General features: G+C 59.5%; 1 protein-coding gene across 1 annotated transcript; it reads left to right on the forward strand.

Moving 5' to 3' along the window:
* Window positions 1-83: 83 nt before the first annotated feature.
* RAC2 (Rac family small GTPase 2) lies at window positions 84-15,782 on the forward strand. The gene is made up of 7 exons (XM_021687635.1): window positions 84-236; window positions 2,449-2,520; window positions 9,539-9,656; window positions 10,287-10,349; window positions 10,747-10,906; window positions 14,273-14,404; window positions 15,040-15,782. The coding sequence occupies exons 1-6, from the start codon at window positions 202-204 to the stop codon at window positions 14,401-14,403; spliced, it is 579 nt and encodes a 192-aa protein (XP_021543310.1). The 5' UTR covers window positions 84-201; the 3' UTR covers window position 14,404; window positions 15,040-15,782.
* The last annotated feature ends 643 nt before the right edge of the window (window positions 15,783-16,425 follow it).

The following is a 16,425-nucleotide window of genomic DNA, read 5'->3' on the forward strand; positions in this document are numbered from 1 at the left end:
TCTGCCAGACCGCATGCTCCGCCTTCTGCAAACGGCTGTTGGGGCAGCAGCTTGGGTAAGTTCCCCTTCCGCTTCCTCCTGCCTCTTGTCCTACCATTGCTGCTCCTCTGCCGAGGCGCCTCGCCTCTCCAAACCCCTGGAGCCGCAGAAGCCCTCTCTGCCCTGAGCTGTCACCAACACTGTCCCCAGGCCCCGGACGCCATGCAGGCCATCAAGTGTGTGGTGGTGGGAGATGGGTAGGTACCTGGCGGAACTTCCTCCCCTGGCTGAAGCTCTCTACTGGGGTATCCCTGACACCCGCCTGCCCTGCAGATGTAGGAGTCCCTGGGAGGCAGCGGGAGGAGCTGCTCCCTTCTGGTCCCAGGGCCCAGAGACGGCCCCCGAGGTGGGCAGAGGACAGCTTCACCCTCTTTGCCTACTTCACTCCGGAAGCTGCCCGGGTGGCGGTGGGTGGAGGTGCCTGGGGTCCCTCCCCTGCCCCCTGAAAGCTGGAGCAGGTCTCTCATGGGACCTGTCTTCAGCTCTGTGGATGCAGGGGCAGGGGTGGAGAACCAAGAATCTGGCCTTTGTCCTCCGGCTGACCCGGGCTCTGGTCACTGGCTCGCACTGCTGTGTGTCCTTGGGCAAGCCACAGAGCCTCTCTGAAGCTCAGTTCATCCATCTGGGAAGAGGCCACGCCCCCAGGATTGATGTGGGCTCACCTGACATAGTTTGAGTGGCTGTCCTGTGCATAGTGTGCTCCATAAATATTCACCTCCTCCCCCTCCGCTTTCCCTGACTCTCCCCTCCCCCCTCAGCCTGCCTGGTTGGGGAGGATGTGTGGGGGATGTGGGTGATGAGCAGAAGGGGGAGGGGGACATGAAGGGAAGTTGGAGGGAAGAAGGCATGGGAGGGTGGTTGGGAGGGTCAGTGTGGGCTAGGCTGGGCTGAGGGGCTTTCTCAGCTGTGGGATCTCAGGGACCTCGGGTTGTCATGTCCCCGCGGGCCTCAGTGACCTCAGGTTGTCATGTCCCCGCGGGCCTCTTTCTAATGAGGTCTAAGATGCCGATCTCTGGAGCCAGCCAGCAGATGTCTCAGGGCCCAGCCCACAGGTGCATCCTGGCATTTCCTGTGAGTCCAACCCAGTAAACCCCAGCATTTCTAGCTGGGCAGGCCTCCGTTCCAACTCTCCCATTCTACAGAGGGGCAGCCTGAGGTTGGAGAGACTCAGATCTTTCCTGGCCTGGGTCACAGTGGCCCTGACATGACAGACCGACTTTGGCTCTGATAGATCTCATGGGAGCAGGTCCATTTATCAGCCCTCAGCTGATTCCGACACACTGGCCTGGCCTCATCTGCCCGCCTGCCCAGCCCTGCTCACTTCCGCTCTGTATCTGATCTGAGGAGGGGAGGGCAGGAGCCAACGTTCCAGTCATTCAGTCACCTTGGTGGCAAGCTCTGGGGAGGGCAGGGGGGGAAGAAGGTGGCCGGCCTCCTGAGAACAGGAAGTGACAATGCAGGAGTGGGGCTGGAGGGCCCAGGGCTGCCCCTTTGGCTGCTAGCCTTCCCACCGCACCACCCGCGCCCCCGCGCAGCCCAGCCGACCCGCAGGCCAGGGGAGGACAGTGCGTGTCATGGCAGTTACTATCGCTTGCTGTGTCAGGCACTGGACTCAGTCACGCCCCCTCTATTTGGTCTTCCCACCAATCTAAAACTAGGCCCATTTTACAGGTGGGAAAACTGAGGCTTGGAGAAGTTAAGTAATTTGCCCAAGACCTCATGGGATATGAGGCCGGGTCTCTCTGACCTCAAAACGCCATGCTCTTAACTGCTGTTCTCTCTGGTGAGGGGGGGAGGGAAAGAGGAGGGAGGGACAGGCTTCCCCTAGTGTTGACTACTAGCCGCTAAGCTCTGCCAGACACGGTGCTGGCTGCTTCTATGGGCTTCCTCTGATTTACTACTCAGCACACTCTTAGGAGGAGGAATGCCTCGGATCCCTATGTTCTAGATGGGGAAACTGAGGCCTAGGGAGGCTAAGTGCCTTGCCCAAGGCTGGGCCACTGGTAGGTGGTGGAGCTGGTATCTGGAGCCCAGGCGTGTGACGGCAGAGGCCTGGTTAGGCCCCTGGGTATTGTCTGGTTCAGCAGGCTCCTGGGCTCTTAACCCTATGTCCCACACTGGTGTCACCTGGGGAAGCTTGTTACAAATACAGATTCCCAGTTCTGCCCTGCACCCACGGATCAGAATCTCTAAGGGAGGACCCTGAAGTCTGCCCTTTAACAAACACCCCTGATGACTCTTACGACTCAGTTTTGGGACCACTGATACTGGCATTCTCAGGTGGGGAGACTGAGACCCAGAGAGGTGGGCCTGGGTCTTCCCTGAGGGCTGGGCTAGGGGACCCAGAAACCTCCCAGTGTCTCGGGCAGGGCCCATGACCGCTGTCCTCTCGAACCTCCTGTCTTTCAGAGCCGTGGGCAAGACCTGCCTTCTTATCAGCTACACCACCAACGCTTTCCCCGGAGAGTATATCCCCACCGTGTGAGTCCTGCGGGGGCCGGGGCGGGGAGCCGGGAGGATGGGGAGACACGCATCACCAAGCCCACCCCCTTGTCAGGCGCTTCCTGTGTGCCGGGCCCTGTGTGGGCCCCTGGGGGGTCTCTGCCTGGCAGAGCTGCCTGACGACCCCATCGGGAGGCGGTAAGCAAGGTTGAGCTGGGCAGTGACGACCAGTGCCCAGGCCCCCAGAGCGGGAGAAACTGGGCGGGTGGGGCAGGACGAGCGGCCTCCCAGCTGGGCCTCGGCAGGAGAAGCGGAGGGAGGGTGGGCTGTGGAGGAAAAGGAGGCAGTCGAGGGCCTTGACACCAGGACACCAGGACAGCGGGGCAGCTGCTGTTAGGAGAGAGGGTAGTGCCATCTGGAGGCCAGTGGGAGGCCCTGCCCTCTTGCAGGTGTGGAGGCAGGGCCGTCGTTCGAGGCCGTGTAGGAGTCCGTGGGTGGCAGCCTCGGGACGGAAGGGTACCTGGGGAAGCACCGGCCCTCGGCGGCCCCATCACTCCCAGGACAGTGTCCCCACCCCCAGCACTGCATTCAAGGCTCCAGGCGGGCTTCTCCCAACCTTCCCTTCCGGCGTCACTGCCCTTACATTGCCTCATGTTCTGTCTGCTTGTCCCCACCAAACACTCCCTGGGCATTTCCACCTCAGGGCCTTTGCTCAAGCCATTCCCTCTGCTTGGGGTGCTTTTCCTTTGCACGTGTCTAAGACCTCCAAGGCCCGCTCCAGGGCCCCTCCTCCGGGAGCCTTTCTCACCCAGCCCGAGGGACCTCTCACTTCCCAGAGTGACTCTATCTGATCTTTCCCATGACTATGAGTCTCTGGAGGGCAGGGAGCCTCATCCAGTTCCTTTGGGTCACCCCGTGAGCTTAGCACGGTATGTTAGGCACACTATGATCCGTGCATTGTCTTAAACACGCTGGACGTGTTTTGAGTTGACCTGAACTGAACTTCATGGAGAGGCCCTAGGAGGATCCATCGGGGCTACCCTCCATCTACTGAGGGCCTACTGTGTGCTGGCCCCTGCATGAGACATCACACATGTGTGCCCTCACTTGATCCTCATGAGAGGTGGGCATTCCACCCAGGCTGCCCACGGGGAAGCTGAAGCTCACGGCTGCCAAGTGGCCTGACCCCCCAGGACACTGACCGGCACCCCGTCCTGGGATGGAGGAAGGCAGGCAGCAAGGACAGGGCAAAGAAACTGGGGTAGGGAGCCTGGAACACCGTTTTTTCGGCCCCATCTTGGCTCCCAAGTCCCCAGGGGGCCTGGGGATGGTGCTCGTCCCTCTCCGCACCTGCCATGTTTGCCCCTTGGCCATCAGTCATCAAGTGTTTATCAGGCACCGCCTAATGCTGAAGGAGGGCTGGCTCTAGGCCAGAGGAAAGGCAGCTTCTGCAGAAGGTCATTGTCACCAGCCGTGCACTGGCTGCCTGCCGTCCTGCCTCTGCCTGTCCCAGCTGGGCTGGGGCCCGTTTGCTGAAGGACCTCAGACCAAACACTTCCCCTCTCTGAGCCTCAGTTTCCCCTTTTATAAGGGCAGGGCTGGGCTGGGCAATCCCAGGCTCACTGCCGGGGCGCCTCCCCTGGGCAAGGAGCCGAAAGGCATGTTCTCTGGCGCAAGATGGTGGGAGGAACAGAGACCAGGCTAGACCCAGTTGTGCCCAACAACTTGGAGAACGCTGGCCCCTGGTGGCCCCTGGTGGCCTCAGGACACTGGACACCCTTGCGGGCCAGATAGAATGAACCAGGCAAGGTCTGCCGTCCCAGGACTCTGGGGAGTTGGGACAGGCACTAGGGCCATCTTGAAATTCTTGACCTTTGCACACGGGATCTTCCATTTTCATTTCGCATTGGCCCCTGCAGAGGATGTGCCGGTCCTGTGTGTCACCCTCCTGTGTCATCCAGGACCGAGATGCTCAGCTCTGGACAAGCCCTCCTTCCGGGGCTCCTGCTACAATGCCTGTTACCCCCGTTACAGGGAGGGGGAGATAAGTCACGCTGAGCCCTTGACATTGGAAGGTGGGGGCCGCCGGGGAGAGTGGAGTTGGGGAAAACGGGAGATCTCTGGTACAGAGATAAAGACGGGGAGAGCAGCTAGGGCTCGGGGCCAGGAGGGTTTGCTGGGGCCGGGGGGGGCACATGTGCTGGCTCACAATCAGAGAAGCATGCGAGCTGAGCTCAGCTCAGGGTCAACCCCCCCATGCCGCACATGGGGAGACTGAAGCCCGCTGTGTGGGTGGTCTCGTGCGGGCCATTGGGGACACCAAAACAAGGCAGGAGCACCCTGCACTTGCGTGCCTGTGACATAGGGGCTCTCTCCCTTCTGCCTCTCCTCCTACAGCCATTCTCAAAAGGAACCCCAGACGAGTTTTCAAAAGGGAAAATCAGATGCAGCCAAGCCCAGGCCTAAACCCTTCCCATGGCTCCCCTTCACGTTTGAAACTGTCTCCTCTTCTGGCATGTGAAGCCCTGAATGACAGCTGCCCCCCAGCCTCATCTCCTACCTAATCCCCGTTACCCACTGACTCCAGACTCCTGGGCTTCCTTGCGGATCCCAGACGCACCAGCCTCCCCCACTCCTCTGTTCTCCTTCCCATCACTCAGTTCCCTGCTCAGGGATCAGCTTTCTGACCCTCTGTCTCAAGTGGTCCCTCCCTCCACCCAGGCCCCATCACCCCACCCCCCCTGCTTGATGTTCTTTATGGCCCTTCCTGATCTGACTTTCCCTGCTGGCTCTGGGAGGACAGGGCCCTGGTCTGTCCAGTTCACGGCTATCACACCAGCTTCTAGAACAGAGCGAGCACGTCAGTGATGCTCTGGAGTGACTGGATGCTCTGGTATGTTCTGAGAAGGTGTCAGAACTCGGCCACCAGTGGGTGGCTCAGCTGGTGGGAAGAAAGAACACACGGTTAATTTAGGTCCCACTGGCCAGTCCTCGATTTTCACCTTCAGTTCACCTCCTGGCAAGTCAAGCCTGGAGCTGCATGAACTCGAGGACACCCAGCGTCTTCTGCTGGGCGCTCACTGCCCCTCGCCCATACTCTTGGTGCCGCGGGCGGGATTCCCTCACTGCCTCGGCTGGCTCCAGCCTCCCCTGCTCATGCACCCGCTCCTGTCCCCTCGTGCCCTGCCCGGGAAACCCCCCTGCCTCCCCCCACCTCCCCCAGCTAGCAGTGATAAAACTGCTAGCTCTGTAAGCCTCCCACTGGCCCCCCCCAGCTTCCCCTCTGATCTTCCTCTCAGGCTTCTCCGTCCAGTGGCCAAGAGGAGCCTTTTCTAAATGCAAATATGATCACATCAGCCCACCCCATCCCCGCCCGGTGAAGCCCCTCAACGGTGCCCCATTGCCCCGAGGACCGAGACCCGAGGCCCAACAGGGGTCCATGCCCACCTGACCTGGTCACTCCTCCTTGGTCCCCGTGTCACCAGCCAAGCATGCCCCCTGGCCTCTGGGTTCCTTGAATACACCATCTTCCTTTCTGAGGGTGGGCTTGGGTGGGGCGATCAGGTGATGCTGGGTGCTGGGCCCCCTTCCTCCTGCCCCTAATCCCCTATTCTACTCCATTCCAGGGTCAGGGCTAGGCCTGCAGCCCTGGGAATGCAGAAAGAGGCCACACGGACTCTGAGTGAAAACTCTCCATCCGTGTAACCTCGGGCAGATCACTCCCGGTTTCTGAGTCTGTGCCCTCTTGTGTAACATGGGGACAAGGGTAACACCGGCTTCCTGGGCTCCCTGGGCCCACTGAAGTGGTCTAAGTAGGAAGGGCCTGGAACAGTCATTGACACCCCTGGGTGCTCAGCAAACGTGAGCTCTCTGCCTTCCCACAGCTTCGGGAAGCCCCTCGCCCAGGCTCAGACCACTGACTCTCCAGCCATGAAACAGCCCCCATGTTTAGCCTGAGAGATTTTCTGAATTGGGGAATAGGGCTAGGCCTAGATCTGCTGCCAACTGACTGTTAGATCTTGGGCAAGTGCCTTCCTGTCTGTGGGCCTGTTTCCTCATCTGGAAAAAGGGGTGAGGGCTGGCCAGGGCGGGGGTGTAAGGTTCTTCTGGTCCCCGCTGCCAGTGAGTCTCAAGTAAGGGGGACCCCCGGGGCATGGATCCCGGCTGCACGCGTGCAGCGATCCCTCAGGCTCTGGTGGCTGGGCCTCTGGGGAGGGACCAGCGGGTGTGTGTGAGGACATTGAAAATGAGACCACTCAGCTGCTCAGCATCTCCCCGTGGGATGGCTTGAATGTTTTCTGTCTCTTCGGATCTTCCTAATGGCCCCAAGAGAAAGGACTTTTTTTTTTCACATTGAAGAAAGTGAGGCTCAGAGAAGGTAGGTGACTCACCCAGGGTCACACAGCCAGGATGAGGCTTCGCAAGGAACTCTGTTCCCTCCTAGCTCTGGGTGGCTGTCCCTGGGGAAATCAACCCCCTGCAGTTCATTTGTCCACTTGCTCACTAACAGGTGTCACAGAAGGAGCAAGGCCCGAATCCCAACTCCTTTGTTTATGAGATGGTTGGCTTTGGAAAAGTTACTTGACATCTTGAGGCCTCGGTTTCCCCATCTGTCTGATGGGAATAACTTGAGGTTCTTTTGTCTTCGGCTACCTGGGACTTCAAGACCTAACATAGAAAAGTCCCTAGATTTCTGCCAAGCCCCAGATCTGGTGCTTGGTGCTGCTACGAGGTCCCAGGACCCTGCTCTTTCCCCATCGCCACGGCCCCTGAGACCCTGGGGATGGCTCCACGAGGACACATGGCTTTGGCTCAAGGGATCTTGGGAGGCTTTTTGGCACCAGAATTTCAGGCTGGACATTAGAGAGGAGAGTGTCCCAACACCCTAAGTGTGTCCGGAAGGAATGTTTCTGACGGAAGCCAAGGACAACCCAGGTGCTTCTTTTCCCATCATGCCCTGCGGTGTCTCCCTGGACAGCGCCTTCTTCCTGACGTCCCACGGCAGTGTGGGTGGTATCTAGAGTTGGTACACGGAGCACCGACTATGTGGCATATGCTGTGCTGGCCTCAGGGCGCCGTGAGGAGCAAGCCAGGCACGGTGCCTGCCGTTGGCGCAGATTGCTGGCCTGGGGCCTGGACTGGCTGGGGGCCAGGAAAGGTTTCCTGGAGGAGGTGACCTTGAGATGGGGCTAGAGGCGAGTGAGTAAGAGTCAGCTGGGCACCAGGGGGGGTGGGTGGGGAGGAGGAGCAAGGGAGGAAGAAGAGTGGGAAGTCAGAGGAAGAGTGTCTGTAGGAGCTTCCAGGCAATAGGGAGCGGGTCATCTGTGGAACTGAGAGGTGACTAGAACACTCCATGGATAAATAAGCATGATGTGTTAAAAATGTCAGGCTACTCACTTTTGGGGGTGTGTGTGTGTGTGTGTCTTTCTCAGAACAGGTGTCTTTGGAGTCACTCTGAAGCATTAGGGCTTCTTTAGCCTGTCCCTGAGCAGCATTCTGTGAGGGCTTCCTGGAGGAGGGGGCATTCCAAGGGCTTCAGTTCAGTTTGCTTTAATTCCGATGCACTCACTGGGTGCCAGGCCTGAGCCTGGAGATGAAGCAGGCATGGGCCCGGCCCACATGGAGCCTATGGCCCCTGGCAAGACAGAGACACACTAATTGCCTATTTAAGTGGAGATAGAGCGGTTGCCTGAGGGAGGGAACAATGAGCTCCTTCCAGGTGGGGCACAGGGAAGGTGGCCTGGAGGTTTCTCCACAGAAGAGGAACTGCCTGGGCACGATGTTGAAGCATGAATAGGAGACAAGGGTCAAAGGGGGCAGGAGGGTATTCTAGAAAGAGGCACAGATGGGAACAAAAACCCTGGAGAGTGGGTAGGACTGCATGGTCAGGGTAAGTGGGAATGTTTGGACAAAGAGAGGTGGGGAAGGGCATTCTGGGCAGGAGCAAGTACAGGGAGGTGGGCAGCGCAGGTCTTGCCCAGGAGACAGCTTGGCTGGTGTATGAGGGGAGGAGAAGGAGGAGGAGCCTGAGGTCTCAGTGGGCCAGGTCAGGGGACGCAGAGCAGGGCCTTCACGGGTGGCCTCAGTGAGGAGAGACGAAATGATGATCCTGGGCCCTCACGGGCAGGAGGTGAGGGCATCTGTGGAAGCATAGCTGGGGCACGGGGCAGGGAATGCTAGAATCATGCACAACTGGTTTCTCACTTGGTTTGTTCACTCACTGGCTGTGTGGCCTTGGGCAGGTCGCTATACCTCTCTGATCCCAGTCTTCCTTCCCACAGGCTGAGAAACCAGCACCTTCCTCTCAGGGGTATGTGTAGTGAGAAATACTGTTGGGTTGAATTAAAAGAAAACCTGGAAGCTTGTTTGATTGCCCTGGAGGCCTCTCTGGTGCTGGTGGGAGATTTGGGCTATCACTGTCAGCACCCCCTGTCCCAGCACCCCTTTGGCATGTGTCTTACCTGTGTGTGCTGATAGCATTTCTTGACATTGTCTGCAACAGCTGGCTTTTGGTGTGCACTCGGGGGTGGGCTGGAAGACCAGGGATTTAGCGCCGCAGGACATCCTTCGGCCAATGGAAGACAGAGATGCTGGAGAGAGACCCCAGGTCGTGCCCTTCAGGGGCGCTCCATCTTCAGTGGCCCCAACAGTAACAGCTCACTGACTGACCCTTCCTTGTCTCTTCCCCACTCCCCTCCCGAGGCTGCCACTGTACAGCTACTCGGCTCAGGGTTTGCTTCGGGGGGCACCCCACCTGCCGCAGGGGTGACCGACCTCAGTCCAGCATAGGAGGTGGGGAGAGTCGGATCAAGCCCTAGAGGGAACGGCGTGCAGCCTCACAAAATCACCTCTCAAAGGGCAGGCAAGGGCAGACAGGTGATTGGAGACAATATTTTCCTCTTGATGCTTACCTGCCTTTAAAATTTTTTAATGTAATGAATCAGTAAGGAAACAAAAGAAAAGCTGAGCGCCCAGCGCCGTGTGGCCGCCCGTGGCCGCCCCTCCCTGGGTCTCGGCCTCCGCACGCAGCAATACTGATCCTACTGTCCCCCCGCAGGTTCGACAACTATTCAGCCAACGTGATGGTGGACAGCAAGCCCGTGAACCTGGGGCTGTGGGACACAGCAGGGCAGGAGGACTACGACCGCCTCCGGCCGCTCTCCTACCCACAGACGGTGAGCTGCCCTGCCCTCCTGCCGCCAGCCGGAGCTCAGCCCGCTGCCACTGGGGGCGACGCCCTGGGGCCAGTGGCTGCGGACCCTGCCCGTCTCAGCAATGCCCTCCCAGGCGGAGCCGGACCTCCTCCCCGCGCCCCTGCCCGCCCTCCTTCAGTCTCCCTGCTCTCACTGTGCCCATCTCCCCAGCCCCTCTGCCTCAGGGGCTCTGGCACCCCCTGGCTCCCCGTGGGTGGGGCAGGCAGACCCTGGATGGGGCCCCAATAGGGAGCCCCGGACTCTGCGTCCCAGGGGTGCTGGGGAGGGGAGGAGAGATGGGGGGCAAGCCTGCAACTGTGGCTGCTAGACCCTGGCGTCCTTGGTTCTCCCTCCAGGCTGGCAAGGGAAGGGCTTCTGGCCAGACGACAGGGTTCTGTGGCAAGCCCTTGACCTCACTTTCCCCATCTGTAGAAAGGGGTGGTACTGGCACTGACTGCAGAGGGTCGCGTGAGGATTCACCACTTAGGACAGGCCTTTTGGAAGGGTTGGATAAACAAACAGCTCAGGGGCTGCCCAGGTGCGGAAGGGCCCAGGCGGGATGCCTCCAGGCCCCCTCTCATGGGTGACCGTTGACCGTTGCTCTGTCCCCAGGACGTCTTCCTCATCTGCTTCTCCCTTGTCAGCCCTGCCTCCTATGAGAATGTCCGGGCCAAGGTGAGCAGCACAGAGTGGGGCCTTGGGGGCTTGGGGGCTTGGGGGCTGGGGGCAGGTGACCCTGACAGAGGGAGGGGCCGCAGAGGGCGTGGGCAGAGAGCGTCCCCAGTGCCAACCGGCGCTGGGGGTGAGACTCAGAGGGGGTTCAGAAGGGGCTGGGGTCATTAGCTGTCCTGCCCACCCTCTATAACCGTGCCCCCTCTCTCCTCCCCGCACGACCTCTGCCTGCCTTTTATCTCTCACGAAATCTTGCTTCTTTTCCTGCAACCACGCCCCCTCCTGTACCACCTCACGCATCTTCTCCTCGCCCCCTCGCGCCGCCTCTTCTCGTCTCACACTTGGTGCCCCTCTTCTCCGCACACCCATGCCCTCTCCGGCCCCCCGCCCGCCTGCCCAGTGGTTCCCCGAGGTGCGACACCACTGCCCCAGCACACCCATCATCCTGGTGGGCACCAAGCTGGATCTGCGGGACGACAAGGACACCATCGAGAGGCTGAAGGAGAAGAAGCTGGCTCCCATTACCTACCCGCAGGGCCTGGCCCTGGCCAAGGAGATCGGTATGGGGCTTCGGCTCAGAGAGGGGAGCTGGCTGCAGGAGGACCCCGACTCGGCCTCGCTGGGGATTCCGGGGGCTCCCGGGCCACTGTGCCATGTGCTGGCTGGGTGACCCTGCCTGTGTCTCTGTGCCTGGGTTTCCTCACCAGCAGAACGTGGCAATAGTGATCGTTCCTGGTGGCTGGGGGAATCAAATGAATTCACACCCAGGAGGCCCCTAGCTCGGCACCTGCATGCAGGCAGGACCCCGGGCTGGGTAGTGGTGGTGGGAAGATACACACTCCATAAGCAGATGCTGAGGTTAGCGCACTGCAGGTGACAGGGGCAGGGAGAGAGTGACGTGTGCTGCGGTTGCGGAGCAGCCAAGCCAAGCTTAGGTTTTCCAGGAAGGCTTCCTGGAGGAGGTGCTTCTGCCTTAGTTTGAAGGGTGATTTCCCTGCTGCCTCTTCCTCACCACCTTTTCCCCAGCCCCCCTCCTCAGCCCAACTGCTCTTTGCCTCCTGATCACTGGGCCAGAGAACTAAAGTGACTTCTCAAGGTCACACAGCCAGGAGGTGGCAGAACTGGGATTTGAACGCAAGACAGCAAATTGCTGGCTTGGGGGCCTCCTTGCGGGGGCTCAAGGCTGCCAGCACCAGGGAGGCCGTGACTGGTGGGTCTGGCCTTTCCCATGGCGCCTGGGCCTGCTGTCCCAGGTCAAGTCCTGACCTGCCTGCAGCCGGGGGTTGGGACACTTGCCCAAGAGCCTGGCATCCCCAGCCGGGTTTGACCACTATGAGCAGTGGCCCAGCGGCCTGGGGCACTCTGCCTCGCCACAGGGTCCTGCAGGCCCCGGGTTTGGCCCCCGAGTAGGTAGGGCCTCCCCACCCCAGGCCTGCCTCAGCCCCACTGCTCTTCCTTCCACCGGAACTGGGAGGGTTCTGGGGACTCACATCTCTACAGGAAGAGAAACCACAGCTGCCACCTCCCCTTTCCTGTGACTAGTCCAGCGACGTGGCCATCTTCCTTAGGGGGCCTTGGGCTGCCTCTTAAGCCTTGGGTCCCGAGCCCCACCCTGGGGTCTTTGGCTCCTCAGCCTGCTGGCTTTCCTCACAAATATGGGGGTGTACCCTTGCCTTCTCTTGTTCTCTGGCCAGCGCATCCCCCAACTCCTTCTGCCCAGGGCTGACGCTCTAGCCAACATGTGACCCGTCCCCTTCTAAAGCCTGTGCTTTGGGACAAGGAGAAGGGGGCTGGAAGCCTGGAGGCTGGTCCTGGCTCTAGCACGATGGTATGTGTGACCTTGGAAAAGTGGCTCCCCCTCTCTGGGCCTCAGTCTCTCCATCTGCACAAGCTGGCCCGAGTGATCCACAAAGGTCCTTTCTCCTCTGTAAGGAGGTGGCTCGGGGTGCTGCCTTGGTCCCTAGCCGATCCTTCCGGGAGCCGATCCCAAGTGAGGGTGGGGCAGGGGCAGTGACTCTGAACTTGACTTGGACCAGCCTAGGCCAAAGGGGAGGCCCGGGAGACCTGCGGGTCTGATGAGGCGGACAACAGCTGTCTCTGGCTGAGCCTGTGGTGGTGAGTTGTGGAGTCGAGGCCCCAGCCGATAATCACTATAATCACGGCTCGCTGACCAAGACCGAGCACTTCCTGGGCGCTGGGTCACTGGTTCAAGGCCACCCAGCCAGGCTGGGGCAGAGCCCAGATTCAAAGCCGAGCTGCCTGGCTCCATCAGTCATGGCGATCAGGGGCACCTGCTGCCTCCTAGCCTGCCCCCACGCCCTCTGCAGCTCCTCTGCCCCACCTGCCTCAGCTTGACAAGCTGTCCCAGGTCACCATGTCCTAGACTGATGGGAGGCTCAGGCACAAAGAGGGGGACTGACCAGAGTCCTAGGGTGGTCAGGAACAGAGCTGAAGGGAGTGCAGGGTTCCCGCTCAGGACACTTGCTCTGGATGCTGCTGGGCCAAGAAGAGCAAGAGGGCGGCAGGTTCCAGGGAGGAGGCAGTTGGTGGGTGTGGAAGAAGTGGACACTGGCTATGGTCCCTTGCAGGGAGACAGTGGCCAGATGCCCAGCGACACCCTTCTAGGCACAGAGGGTTATAAGGTGATGAGGCTCCCGGACTGAACCAAAGGGAACTCTGTCCCTCCCAGCCAGGCCCTGGGACCACTGCCCATGCTCCCTGGTGGGAGTATGCTCCCAAGTAGAGGGGAGACATCCAGCATGTGACTTTGTGCAAGTGACATGCTCTCTGAGCCTCAGAGACAGTTTCCTTGTCCCTGCCCCCCCTTTTCTTTCTTCCCAACCCCAGGTCATCTGTGGGTTTCCTCCTTCCAGGGGCTGCCCCCTCGGAGGTCCTGGCTTCCCTCTCCCCAGCTGTGTGTGTCTGGGACCCAGGCTTCCCCCCTCTCTTGCCCTGTTTCCTCATCTCTAAGTGGGGAATCACAGTATTTCTTCACATGGTATTTTGGAAGCACCCAGCTCAGGGCTTGGCAGGGAGCAGGTGCCGATCAGAGTCGGTCTGCTTCCTTCCCCCCAGAAGAGCCAACTCCAGCATGGGGACAAAGTTCTCCTTCTTGCCCCTCTCTTTCCTCTTGTTCCTGAAATCAGCCCCCAGCCCTCTCAAAGAGGGGGTTTTGTGGTTCCTTACTTCAGGGAAACTGTGCTGTAGTGGTCATGGGAACTCACACAGGTTCCTTCCAGAAGGTCAGGGAATGCTGCCCCTGGCAGTGGAGGCTCAGCTGGCCTTTCTGGCTGTCTGGGCCCCAGGCTCCTGCCCTGAGCCATAAGGTGGGAGAAGGCCAATCCCCTCAGTGAGGAGGGAAAGCTCTCTCATCCCGTTCCCTCACTGATAGCCCCCAGCCACCCCGAGGTGGGGAGGAGAAACATCCAGCATGTGGCTTTGGACAGATGACTCCCCACCCATGAACCTCGGTGTCCCCGTCTGTAAAATGAGGTGATGCTAAGGAATGGTCAGATGACATTTGGAAGGTCCTGGTGCCTGGGCCATGAGCACTTCAGGCCTCCTGGTGGAAGCATGGAGGCGGGTATGCGGCTGTTTTCTAGAAGAAACTGAGGTGTGGAGAGATTCAGTCACGGTAGCTCGAGCTCCCCGTCCCCCCCCAGGAATGTATCCAAATGCCTTCCTGCCTTCCACAAATTAAGGGCTGCCGTGTCTAAGAAAGATACAGACCTGCCCTTGTGGGTCTTAGCCTCTCCTTTTGAGATCAAGCTCCTTGTTCCAGGCATGAGGAAGCGGAGGCGAAGGGCAGTGGTTACCCAACCCCACGGCCTGGCAGTGTGTGGCTCGGGAGAGGTTTCTGCTCAGGGCCATCCCCTGACCTCGGCTTCTGCCCTCTTGCCATCCCCCCCCACCCCCCACCCCGCCAGACTCGGTAAAATACCTGGAGTGCTCAGCCCTCACCCAGCGAGGCCTGAAGACCGTCTTTGATGAGGCGATCCGGGCCGTCCTGTGCCCCCAGCCCACGCGGCCACAGAAGCGTCCCTGCAGCATCCTGTAGGGTAAGAGCTCCTCCTTCACTGCTCCGTGACCCACCCGACCCACACACAGCAGGCTGGGCAGGCTCCGGCCGGGAGGGGCTGTCCAGCTGCAGCTCCGAGGCCTTCTGCTTCGCTGGGAATGGCATTTAGGCCAAGACAGAACGGGGAGTATCAGAGTGGCCTCAGTTTCCATATTTGCCTGAGCCAGTCCAACTCGGTGGGGCCTGGCTCCCAGAAGGAAGGTGCAGGGTGTCAGAAAGTGCCAGAGCCACGGCAGGGGTGTCACGAGGCTTCCACTCTGCCAATCCTGCAGGAGGGACAAGGGATAGAAAGATGCCTTTGGCCCCTGCCCTCAGGAGAGCCCGGCGGAGCCAGGCAGACCCAACACCCACCGATAAGGGTGGAGGGGGGGGGCAGGTGGAGCTGAGACTCCTGGGGCGGAGGAGGGACCCGAGTGTGTCAGAGGCAGTCTGGAGAGCTGGGACAAGAAAGATGGAGGGGCCTCGGTGTGGTGGGCTCACAGGGTGGGCTGGTGGGAGGGTCAACCTGGAGAAAAAGATGGGAGGTGGCAATGAGCTTTGAGTGGGGAAAGCCGTGAGGGGGCAGGCGATTCTGCTTGTCCCCAGGTTCTTACCCTCCGCATGTCTCCCTTCCAGGTTGCGCCCAGCCCTCCCAGCCAGATGGCTGTGACCTCCAGGGCCCTCACCCAAAGCCCGGTGGCACCCGGGCTGGCCCTGCTGTCCCCTCCCTGTGGTGTTTCTTAGCAGATGGCTGCAGAGCTTGGTTGCTCATCTTCTCCGGGCTGGAGGCCCCCTGGGGCTGGAAGGCTGTGAATTTGCAGGCTCCACTCCTGATCCCTTCATGCTCCCACCTTCACAGGGGCCAGAGGGGAACCACCCTTGCATTAGTGTGGCCAATGTCAGCTGCCACACGTGACAGCATCTATCCCTTTACCCCAGTCCCACCTGATGCCTGAATCCCCTCTGGAAATTTCGGGCCGGAGGGTTGCCAGCCACCACTCGCATACCTTCAGGGACGGGTCGCTCACTCCCTCCTGAGGCAGGCTACTCCAATATTGATGGTCTTGCTTGTCTGAAAGTTCTCCTTCTGAGCTAAAATGAGTGTCTCAGACGTTTGCTCCTGCGGCCTTAGTTCTCCTTTTTGGAACAACATAAAACAGATCAAATTCTCTGCATGTCGGTGGGTACCCGCAACAGCCAGTCAAAACCCTCAGCCCAGCTGTCTCCTGCTGTCTCTCAAGTCTTTCTACGCCACTCACAGGATCCTGAGCTACATGTGCCTGTGGGAGTCTTGAAACTTTCAGACCCTGCCAGGCAGGACTTTTGCTATTGCAAATGGAAAACCTAATTCAACCTGCTTAAGCAGAAAATAAATCTATTGATCCAAATTTGGAAATATCATGACTTCAGGTGCAGTTTGATCAAGGGGCCTCAAAGCATGTCATCAGGACTTGCTTTCCTGTACCTCTTTCTTTGCTCTACCTTCCGCTGTCTGGTTCATTCTCTGGCAGTTGACTCTCAGAGCATCCTTCCAGGTTCAAGGTTTGGAAAAAAAAAAAAAGAAAAGAAAAAAAGGGGGGGAGGGCAAGCTTCTGCCCCAGGCAAAGTTCTAATTAAGGTTTACTCTGATTGGACCAGCCCAGGTCTTGGACCCCACTTCAACCAATCATATTTGTTGGGGGGGGGGTTCTGAGCTCTGATTGGTCAAGCTTGGACCACTTGTTATGCTAGAGCAAGGAGGGGAGACAATGGTGTAAAAATCTTGCATTCTAGGATGGAGGGGTTGGTGCCCAAATGAAGACTGAGACCTTGCTGGAATTTGGGTGTGTGGGTGGGTGTCAGGCAGCCAGAACTCCCCAGCCTCCACTATTGGACCTCACGGGAAGTGTCCCAACAGTGTAAGAAAGCAATGCCCGTCCGGCAGGCACTAAGCTAAGGCGAGTTTCTTTACAAGAGAAGGTGGGGCTGTTGTAAGGAGTTAAGTTCACCCGTCAAGTCCAACAGTGCCTGGTGTGGAGCTGG

The sequence above is a fragment of the Neomonachus schauinslandi genome, chromosome 5 (assembly GCF_002201575.2).
Source record: "Neomonachus schauinslandi chromosome 5, ASM220157v2, whole genome shotgun sequence".
In the NCBI taxonomy this organism is placed as follows: Eukaryota; Metazoa; Chordata; class Mammalia; order Carnivora; family Phocidae; genus Neomonachus; species Neomonachus schauinslandi.

Excerpts from the sequence above, each read along its gene's own strand:
- RAC2 (XM_021687635.1), top strand. The coding sequence starts at position 202 with ATGCAGGCCATCAAGTGTGTGGTGGTGGGAGATGG. Across the intron at positions 10,350-10,746 it reads ATGAGAATGTCCGGGCCAAG|TGGTTCCCCGAGGTGCGACA; the intron begins GTGAGCAGCACA and ends CCGCCTGCCCAG. Across the intron at positions 10,907-14,272 it reads GGCCCTGGCCAAGGAGATCG|ACTCGGTAAAATACCTGGAG; the intron begins GTATGGGGCTTC and ends CCACCCCGCCAG.